The sequence below is a fragment of the Rosa chinensis genome, chromosome 6, assembly GCF_002994745.2.
Source record: "Rosa chinensis cultivar Old Blush chromosome 6, RchiOBHm-V2, whole genome shotgun sequence".
NCBI lineage: Eukaryota > Viridiplantae > Streptophyta > Magnoliopsida > Rosales > Rosaceae > Rosa > Rosa chinensis.
In genome coordinates, this window is record NC_037093.1 from 9,660,184 (window position 1) to 9,671,521 (window position 11,338).

General features: G+C 38.0%; 1 protein-coding gene across 2 annotated transcripts; it reads left to right on the forward strand.

The window, feature by feature from the left end:
* The first annotated feature begins 3,969 nt into the window (after window positions 1-3,969).
* Window positions 3,970-5,982, forward strand: LOC112173605 (transcription factor bHLH113). Of its 2 annotated transcripts, none has more exons than XM_024311287.2 (5): window positions 3,970-4,708; window positions 4,823-4,939; window positions 5,034-5,096; window positions 5,219-5,326; window positions 5,639-5,982. In XM_024311287.2, the coding sequence occupies exons 1-5, from the start codon at window positions 4,331-4,333 to the stop codon at window positions 5,828-5,830; spliced, it is 858 nt and encodes a 285-aa protein (XP_024167055.1). In that variant the 5' UTR covers window positions 3,970-4,330; the 3' UTR covers window positions 5,831-5,982. The 2 variants fall into 2 exon arrangements, with proteins under 2 accessions (XP_024167055.1, XP_024167056.1); XM_024311288.2 differs by having other exon boundaries at window positions 3,976-4,708; window positions 4,826-4,939.
* Window positions 5,983-11,338: the final 5,356 nt, after the last annotated feature.

An 11,338-nucleotide genomic window follows, 5' to 3' on the forward strand; every position in this document is an offset into this window, starting at 1 on the left:
AGACTTTAAAGTATGATATGAGTCAATAGTTAAGATTGCAAAGGCCAAACTTAAAAAGCCTACTTTACTACCTCTTATTAATTCTCTTCTTTTTTTTGGTTTTGATGTAGGTCGAGAATGTGCCAAGTTTAGCCGAAAAACCATAAAGGTAAAGAAGTAGAGTAGAATCAAGAAGAATGATTGTAATGAGGTTACTAACCGCTGGAATATTCAAGAAGATTTGGTTTTGGACTTTTCGAGTTATTCATGTGAAAAGGCAAATCTTAATTGTGAATCAGATTGGGATTAACTTTTGGCCAGAATGTCCGTTTGAAACGCATGATCCTTTCTAGAATGGGAACGACGAGATCATCAAGACTCACTTTAGTGAGCCCTAACAGATTTAGGCTAAAATATATCGTCTTAATTATCCGATTTGGGATTTAATATTTTTAGGCTAGTTTTTAGGATTCTTTTTATTTTAGGTTCTTAGTTTCCTTTTAAATTTGGATTCTTTAGGATTTCTTGTTAGATTATGATTTTAGGTTTTGGATGCCTATATAAGCACCATCATGCTTCGTATTAGAATTAGTTTATCATATCAAAATTTAATAAAAATGAGAGTTTTTTCTCAAATTCTCTAGTGGACTCTAGATTTATCTTTTTAGGGTTTATTGCTTGTAAACCTAAGTTACTTCCAACTGCGTCAGGTTTGTAATTAGATCCTAAAAGTTGAATGTGATATCTAGTTGTGCAAGAAATATGTAACTATGGAACTAGGAAATTACATATTTAGTGATATATTTATTTGATAACTAGGATTTAGGAGTCACTAACTAGTTTGGTCATCAAAGTAAATCGCATATGACATTACAAACTATTTTATACATGGTCTAAGTATAAAAATCTTTTGTTTCAAGTCGTGATATTAAAATCTAAACAAATACTAAAAAATCAATCGACTAGAATCAATAAGAGTCCATATGGAATTTAAACAATCCGTGGACAGTATATAGCAAGGGGGACTAAAGCAAAACCTTGCCAAGAGAACATGACTAGGGAGTGTACAAATGAAAATATAATATAATTAGATGTACATAGAAAACTGTGATAGAAATAAAAGTATAATGATAGAAAACTGTACGAATAAGATCTTTACCATATGGCCTAACAATGAAATCAGGTACAACATCCCACCAATGATTACCTTCATAAGAAGCACCATATCAGGCAAGGCCATCAGCCACTGCATCTCTTTCTCTATAGATGTGAGATACTTTAAGATTTAACTGACAAACAAGATGTAAGCAATTCAACCAAGAGATATTAAGTTGCCAAGGGACCAAAGAGGGGCGATGAACAAAATGCACCACCTCGAATCAATCTTATGCGAAATATGAGTCCAATGATGCACCAATGCAACATTGATAGCCTCAATAATTGCAAGAATGTATGGAAAATCAAACATAATATTTTAAAATCTGAATTGAATACACCCCCCTAAGTTGATTGTTGTAATAGACAACTTTATCCGTCAGTTATAACGTCCACATAGTTGTGTGTATCAGTTATTAAGGACTTCTAAGCAACCTGGTTCTAATGTGTTAACTACATTGTGATGCTACTAGGCTTGAAACTTGAGAGATTTCCGGTCATCAATATTAAGTGCAAGTGATTTCTTGATTTTCCTGCAACAAGCTTTCATAGATTGCTTTAACAGCAAAATAACACCTAGTATAGTAAATTTTGGGTGTGTTGTTTCATGCACCCATTTTCTACACACACACACACACATCTAATAGTTGAAGACAATTTCTTTGGCGTTGTAGTCAATTCCTTTGGTCTTGTAGACTTATAATATATTAAGTTGTGGGAGTTTACCTGCCATAAAGATCCAAAAGCTTCCTGATTCCTTAGGTTTGTGCGAACTGTGAAAGTCGGAAGCAGTCTATTACCATCATCATCATGAGTGGTTTGGACCTATAATAAAAGTAGATGGATTTTTCTAACGCTTATATGAAATGAATGACTTGTAATTTTTTGGTTTTGGTTCGACAAGACGCTTGGGGCATTGATTTTCAGTGGAATTTCAATTAATCAATCTATTAAGAGCCACCAAACGTTCAAATTCATTTATTGAGTTTTGTTTCAAAAATGATGGGGCATATATGTTCATGTGTCAATGCTTCTATACACCGATAGTGTAAGTGACATAATAGTTATTAGGTGATGATCTCAATTCTTGATATTTGTAGTCAATTTTTTTTAATAACAAAAAAGTACACTTGATGTTATCTAACTGTCAATTCTTGTTGGTCCAAGTGCATATTGATGCTCTAAATCCTTTACCCATGAATATTCATGTTGAGTCACACTTTTCAATTTTCTACATTGTTAACCAAGTAATAATTGAAAAGGTATATTCGCGGGAAAAAGATACACTTGTGTTGTGTGCATTGAGAATTGCATGTAGAGTTTATTTTGCTATTTCATTTTGGCAATCGCCTTAGAGTCTTGAGTTTAAGTCTTCATTAACACATCATTTCGACAAAACTAAACTGATTTCTTTTAGGTACTCAATCTTAATCAAACAAATGAGCAAACACAATCTGCTGAATATTAACCATTCATTTATATTAGTTGTGTTGTAAGAAAATATTCATGTTCAATCATTGAGTTTTGTTCCTAATACAATGGGGCATTTATTCATGTTGACTAAGAGCAAGTGCACCCGTAGTCAAGAAAAGGCAAAGTCGAGAAGTCAAGAATTCGACCAGTCAAGTTACTATTCACTGCCACTGGACATAGGTTTGCATCCGTTTTTTTCCTTGCCAGGTCAATACTGTTCACTTTTCACTGTTGGAATTCACTGTTCATTATTTAATTTTTTAACTTTTCATTTAAAACCCAGCAGCTCCTCCAGTACAGCGACACCTGCAACACCAACCTCCATTCCAACCTCTCCCTCCAGACGCTGCCATCTATCCCCTCCCTTCAGAAGCTCATCTTCCAACTCGACGCCCCAAACCTCTCCGTCTCTCACCTCTGCTTCATCTCCCAACAGTCGGTGCCATAAACTTCCAGACCTTGAAGATTTGGCGGGACTCCAACCTCCGCTGCGTAGAGTCCGTCAAGGCGCACGAGGACGCCGTGAGTGCGGTGGCGGTGGCGAAGGATGGGACCGTCTACACCGGGTCGGCGAACCGTCGAAGCCGGGTGTGGGGGAGACCGCAAGACGAGAAGCGCCACGTGTTGGTGGCGACGCTGGAGAAGCACAAGTCGGCGGTCATCCTTCGCGTCTCTCTCTGGCCGTAGTGGCTGACGTCAGCCATGTGGGGAGCTCGGGCCGTGCTGGCAGCAAACTTGACTGGCTAGGAAAATAGTCATGCACTTGACTATTTTCTTGGCTGTAGTCAAGAAGGGGTGGGTTTTGCCCGGCCAAGCTTTCACCGGTGGAAGTTGTTTTTTCTCCATGCCCGGTCACCACATCATCATTCCCTCACTTTGCCCGGGCAAAGTCATACCGGTGGACTTGCTCTAATAGCTTTCAATTTTGTATATGTTTAATCAAGTAAAGAATTGAATGGCTATTGAGAAAATGTACAAGTTTCTTAGAAACCATTTTGCATTTGCATTTTGACAATTTGACTCATTAAAGTACTTAACTTGAATCAAACAAATAAACACACACAATCTATTGAGTTTGAATATTTCATTATCATCAATGTGCTTCACGGTATTAGCACCTGAATAATCTCGGTTTGACGACAACATTGATGAATTCCGATAACATTGACCGATCTCTACAATCACACCGAGTCGGCAACTAAGATTACACAATCTCATCACATAAACCAAAAACCAAAAATTTGATGAGAACATAGCACCGCATAGGGACCCCAAACCCTTTGTCATGGTCTAAAGAAAAACGTTATTCTATACGAGATGGCTATACGTTACGCAGCAAGAATGAAGCTCCATTTCCATTGAGAACAACAGAGATGACGTATTGAGAGTCAAGTTACTGGGGTTAGCAACATAGCCTTGGACGACGAAACCACGGTTTTCTCGGGCCAGGTGGGGTTTGACCAAAAGTCGCCGAGAACCCCCAAAAACCTTAGAGCATTGAAATCCCATCTCTACCCCCCTCTGCCACCGTCACACTCACTTCGCTCTTCTCTCACACATATACCCAGAAATTCAGAAGCAAAAAAACAGAGCCAGCCAGACTTGTTTCTCTTCTCTCTTATCAACACCAACAAAGAAGCTTCCGTCGTTTTCTCCCAGAACCCTTCTCCTTTCATTTTCGCTTCGCTCTTCTTTCCGGGTGGTCCTTCTTTCTCTTCCCTTAATGGCTGGAAAGGAGGGTTTTGAGGTGGACCAGCTTGGGGTCATAGAAGGAACGAGCTTCTCTCAGCTGCTCTACGAAGTCGAACATGATGTGGTGGGTCTTTGTGTAGATGATCATCAATCCCAAATCTTCAACTACAACACCAACAGCTGCTCCTCGCTTTATTCGGCCACCGACCTTAAAACCCCCAAAATGCTCTGTTTCGGGGACTTTCAGAACAAGGACAGGGACAACCACCACCTCGGGGAAATTGGGTTTCCGGAGATTTCGATTTCCCGGCCGCCGGCTCAGAAATCAGGGCTCACATGCAGCGATTCCTCCTCTGTTTCTTCCACCAGCACCAAAGCGGCCACTTCTTCCTCCAACTCTAATAGTAATGTAAGTGTTGCAAATTCGCAATTGATTGATTTTGTAATCATTTTTTTTTGAAAAGGGTTTGATTTTGTAATCATTATGTGGTGTTTGTTTTGGTTATGATTTTGGGTTTGTCAGCAGAAGAAGCGAAACGGGGTGGCGCAAGAACAACAAGTTCAATGTGCAAGCACCACAACTCAGGCCGGTCAGAGAAGCTCTAAGAAGCCGAAAACGGACAAGCCCGCTGCCGGAAAGGTTTGAAATTTAGACCGGAATTTCTTACCTTCTATCTGTTTTTATTGTGTAATTTCATCTGTGATTAATAACTAGGGTTTTTTTTTTTTTACAGAGGAGAGAGAAGCTGGGAGAAAGAATCTCAGCACTGCAGCAACTCGTTTCACCCTTTGGAAAGGTACAATCTTTCTCATAAAAACTAATTTATTTCATTTCTTGAAACCTACCCAATTTCAACACTATATCAAAGTTGGACAATTTCATTAGACTAGATTAATGGGGTTTCTTTGAACCGTGCAGACAGACACAGCCTCAGTGCTTCATGAAGCGATGGGATACATCAGGTTCCTGCACGACCAGGTTCAGGTTCTGTGTTCGCCATACCTGAAACGCTTGCCTTCATTACCTGTAAGTATTACTGGAACAAGAACAACCCACCAAAACAAACCCAGCCAAAATCCAACGCACCTTTCTCTGTCAGATTAATTTTGTTTCGACCTCCTTCCTCCCTCTCATTGATAATTTTTGTTGCGACCTGACCTGACCTTACTCCACGTCACCGTCATGACGCTCCATTGGACTCAGTCTCCGTACGGGTCCCACACTGACGTGACCGCACTTAAGTCTCTCGTCCTTAGTCAACAGTCCCAGTCAAATTATGGCTTATATTTTTCACCCTTTTTTTTTAACCGCGGTTAATTATAGGCAATGTGATTTCAGGAGGGAGGAGGAGATGGGGCGGAGAAGAAGGACGAAGAAGCGAGGAGTAATGACCTGAGAAGCCGGGGGCTGTGTTTGGTGCCGATGGAGAACACCGCACATTTGGCGAACAACAACGGTGCCGATTTCTGGTCACCGGTTACAATGGCGAGCAACAGTAACAACAAAGTGTCATCGTCGACCGGATATTGATGAAGGACTAGTGAAGGTGCTTTTGTCAGTTTTGTGTACATGGCCAAACCTAGAAGAAGACCTAGTGCCGGCTCGTTTTGGGAACCTACAACAATGACATGACAACGTAATTTTTGGGGTAAAAGGTGAAAAGGGTGAAAAGAAAATACAGGGGAAGGGGAAAAAGTTGGTAGTAGTAGTAGTAGTGGTCTCTTTAGCCTAGTAGGCGTGTGAAAATGGTTTTTGTAATTTTGCTTTTAATGTAATGAATTGGAAAGGGTACTGGGAAAGGAATGCTTGTGTGTTTTGGGGAAGGAGTGCGTGTGGGTTTTTGGCCAAGGTTGCCTTGGCATGGCTTACACATGTAAATTTCCTAGGGCTAACCAATTACCAATGTATTCTTGTGCATTTCTTGGTTTTGGGCATTGGGGTTTCGGAGTAATAATTACAAGTTAATACTAGAAATTGCAAATCATTAAGTGGTTTTTTTTTTTTTTTTTTTTTTTTGTGTAAAAAGAAAAATAACAATTGCATTAGAAACTAGAAAGTTCCTAAATCATTATTCCCTGGCTTCCTATGAGTGCAAGGCAGGACCTATAATCGAACGCCAATTCTTAAGTTTGGAAATTATTCTATGTACGGTGTAAATGACCAAACATTTATAAGATGATTTTAACCCTTGATATTTATAATTAATATTTTTATTAATAACTTAAGAGTGTATTTAATATAATCTAACAATTCATTTATGTCGGTATAAGTGCACGTTGCTGCACTGAATTCTCCCCCTTCTTAAGTTAGAAAAAAATCATTAAATTTTGAAACCTCATTCGTTTTAGATGTATAAAAATAAATTTTTGCTATTCATTTTGTTAATAAGCACTAGAAATTGTCTACACACTCGCGCGTGTAAGATGGTGAAGTATGTGTGAGTGGATAGTTTAAGGCAATTCTTTTTAAAGGAGTGAAATTTACACTCACTATTTTACAATTCACACTCCATATTTTTTTTAGTATATTAAATTCTCTTTTTGTAGAAAAATTTGGAAGTGCGAATTTCATTCTAAAAGCAAAAAAATGAGTATGGATTTCAAATTTGAGAGTGTGAATTTCATTCTCTTTCTTTTGATTAATTTTTTGTTTTATTTTGACATTTTGATGTTTTGGCCAATTAATAATTATTAATTAGATAAGATAATTGTAATTGCAGTTAGCTGTTGGTTTCCCATGTTCAATGATTTTTTTTTAAATTTCACTATCCCTTTTTGAAATATTTTATTTCACTATCTTTGGTGTACTCAGCAATGTTCACCCAATTAGTAATTGACCAAGAAAATAATGCTCAACCACCATTGAATATAAATTCAATGATGGAGTGAATTATTATTAAGTTGAGTTGTTTTCTTTTCCACATTTGAATTTATATTTAAGGGTGATTTTTCTTGGTCAGTTGCTGACCTGTTGAACACCATTGTTGATGTACTAACCTAAGCTCTTTTTCCTTATCGAAAAAAAACCTCTTTTTTTTTTTTTTTTTTTTTGAAAATGCACTAATCTAACCTTAGTATATTAGATAAATCATTTTAGAGTTTAATTTGAGCAAAGGGCAAATTAGATAAATCATTTTTAGAGTTTAATTTTTTTCTTTTCTTATTTTTCTGCTTCTCTTGTAATTTGACTATCCCTTTGGCTATATTCTCCCTATATATTTTATGAGTATGAAAGTTTATTAATATTTCAGGGTTATTTTGGTATAATTTTTCAGTTTTGACTAACAAAGCTTCTTCTTTTAATATTAGTGTGTGTGTGTGTGTGTATATATATCATATTTATTAATTAATTAAGCCAATTCTCTACCAGAATGGTTAAATTTTTGAAGTACCTGTAATACCCACGGTTTATTCAAGCTCCATAAATCTATAAATACTGTGCGAAGGATATGATGGTAATCTTAACAATAAAATAAAGGGAAGAGGATTCTGCTGCGGCAGAGATGAGAAGGAAAAAAAAAATTCCCAACAATTCTGCCGCAAAAGAGAGGGGGGACAAATACAAGTCAAATAAAAATTTGCGTCTCTTTTGTAACGACTCAAATTTATAACTTTTTCGCACATTAGAGTTCTTTGAAGCTCCAATAATACAGTTGGACGCCCCCATCGCCGAAGTCGTACGACAAAGTTCAACTGTAAAACAAAGTGTGATACATGATTCTCGCCATATTTGTCTCATTTAACCATATTGTCCACATTAAGCCTCCAAACAATTTGTCATCTCTTTTTTCATACTTCCCACAAGATTTCGGTCTTGTGTCAGAATATTGTGTGCTAGGATCTTCTTGAGAATTCATCCAAGAGTATGAACTCATTATAAAATCCAAAGGTTCATACAAACCTCAAAAATATTTTTAAACAGAAAAGAACAATAAACCACACCTCCCAATCCGTTGGTTATCACTCTTCTTCTTTACCAAACTTCTTGGGTCTTGCCTCATCATGTTTGTTTTGAGTTTTTGGATTTGTATAGAAAGTGCGGGAGTCTTAAATATGAAGAGGGGGACTGGAGACATGCCTCATCAATTTTTAGAGTGCCCATAACACTAACCAACAACCCAGTATGGATTTTATACATTTGAAGTTGAGTCACAATTGGCATATACATTTAGGCACTAAAATTATGAACTTAACTTGTCTTTGATCCTTCATCGACCCAATTTGTTATTGAAACATGGCTGGTACAAGAAGAGTGCGAGCCATGTCAGCAATAGGACGATGTTTGCATGTAGCAAGACAATTCTATTAAGGAGTGTGAGGACAAGAAAATCGATGGTGAATCTCAAAAGGTAAGCACCCAATGGGAAAGACTGATTATCGTGTTCCTTGCCGTCATCACTTTGAAACTGTTCAGGATAGCAGAAAATTCTGTTTTGATATAAGAAAGAAAGTTTTTGAGATGCTCAAGAAATAAAGAGGGAACAGAAGTTACTTTGTAAAGACCATGTCTACAAGAACCTTGGAAAGGAAGAGAATCATTTGATTTATCAAATGTGTAAAACTTTCGAGAATCAAATATACATAAAACATTGTCATCTTGACAGAGTTGAGCAATAAATTTCAAATTTTAAGCGTTGAGGGAATTATCATAGACATTGTACAACACCGATATAAGATCGAGTTAGAGCCAAGCAAAAGTGATATGCATGCATGATACTTTAAACCTGGAAAGATTGCTCTGTGCTATGCAGCTATGAAGCAGTGGGGAATCAACTGTGCTACTCTAAGGGAATAAGAAAAGCGGTACGTGGCGCTGTTTGGGCTAGCTGTAGCGGCGTGAGTGGAAAGCAGTGATAATACGACAGCTGCAAAAATTTTGCAGCAACTAATTGATTATGGAGAGAGCAAATAGTCGCAGCATCGAGAAGAAGCGTTGTTGGTCAGGTAGTGATATTTTTGTGAGATGAGATCGAGGGATTGGGGCAGTTGTGTGGCTGAGCAGTACGTGAGCTCAAGTTCTTCGAGAAACGGTGGTTTAAAGAAGGGAGGAGATGATGAAAATCCAAGAGACTGAGAAGGATCTATGCTTTCATACCATGAAAAATTAAGTTGGTTAACTTCCGTTGAAAACTTTTGAATTTATATAATATGCTAACTGCTCATATCCTGAGTCTAATAAAAAGTAATTGCGGCAGTTACAACAGGGAATTACAATCTGAAGATTGTGCTATCAACATAATCAGGACAAAGAATGAATGTAGACATGTTACATGAATCCTAGCTAGTTGTAATTGTACGAGTTACAAAGACGGAGAAGAGTACCAGTTAGTGTCTTTTTGGGTGCCAATTCCGTCTCTCTCTCTTCCTCCCACTTTTCCTCTCACTCCTCCCTCCGAAGATTTTTTTCTTTCCCGATTTTGGCAAGTACATCTTCTTTTGATTTATTGTCCTAAATTAGCAACTTAATTTCAAATCTGTAGGCTTTTAGGCTAAATTCTATATGAAATTAATTAATTTTTCTAGTTTAAAGTTACTTTGAGAACAATTGTGAACCTAGGAGAGCGCCGCTGCTGCTCTTAGCCATCGTTTGTGTCAGAGAGCGACGGTGACGGTCAACTCCTCATCGTCGAGTCTAGCAGAGGCGTGACCTATCGTAGTCGAGCGCGGTTCTAAGGTGAGGCCGGAGATTTGCGGTTTGTTTTTGCGGATTGGAGCCGGATTTGTAGCAGAGTTGGCCGGGTTGCAGCGGTGGTTGAACTAGGTGCGAATCTGTAGCGGCGGAGGTCGAAGTTTGGTTGCAGAGGAGGTCGCTGCTGTTGCGGAGATAATTGGTTTTGAGATCGGAGTTCCTGATCGGTAGCTCGTTTGTTGGCCGATTGGGTTTTCGGTTTCTTTCTTCCCAGTTCCGGCGCCGGGGAGGCTTTTGCATATTTGTGTAGGTTGTTGAGAGAAGTGGCGCTAATGTTGCGTTGGTGGGGCCGCCTGCCGGAAAACATGGCGGCGGCGATGATGACTGACAGAGGCAGATTCACGTCTCCTGTTGTGTTGTCTTTGGTACACTTGGGCCTGGGCCTGGGACTAGGTTTGGATTTGGTCTCAGGTTATGGGCTAGTTGGGTTTGTCAAGAGGTCTGCCCTTTTTATAGGGCAGGAGCCTATAGTTGTTTGATAAGTTGATCCTAGTTACTATTGTCTATGCTGGTAGAGATACCTCTATGAGTCTTGTAGAAGTACTTAGTTTTTAGCGTACCACAATTGCGTGCCTGGTGTGTGAGACTAGGTAGAATAGATTGCCTGCAAGGCGAGGTGTTTGTATGTGGCATAGACTACTCAGAGCATCATTGTTTTATTGGAGTAGTCATTGTACTATTTCTTAATCTATGAACGGAGCATACTATTGGTATGTGTCAATTTGATCAAAAATAAATAAATTGTGAACCTAGTTTTATTTTTCAAATTTTTATTCGACTTCAAAGTTTCTACTTTTCTTAATTTGGAATTCGGTTTGCTTTGTTTTATTTGTTGTGAATTGAGAGGGTAGAGAAGAACCGGAAACTTCACAATCAGTTTGACACTAAAACTTCAAGTTTTCTGAATTCTAAGAAGTTTGAATGATACGTGAGTTTTAAAAACAAAAACAAAAAAAACAAAAAATACAAAAATTAAAAGAAATTTTTGCACATGGAGATTAGGCAAAAGTGGCTCATTATTATTTTTTTTCTTTTTAAATATTGTGATCACTAAATTCTGTATCCTCAGTTGATTCCATGGGAACGAAATCCACAAATCATGCTACACTAACCAATTACATATCATACCTATTTCAAATTTATCTGCATATATAACATTATATAAAAAAGAACCAGATTGGTATGTACCGTATTTGTGAGAAATGAGATAACACTCCTACATGAAAGACAGATCCTACCACAAGATTAGAGGATCTATCTAGTCTCTTCCCAAAACCCCCCATTTCAATAATGAAAAACAAATAAATGAGAAATTAAGTGATTATTAATTGTAGCAACGAGTCCTACGAT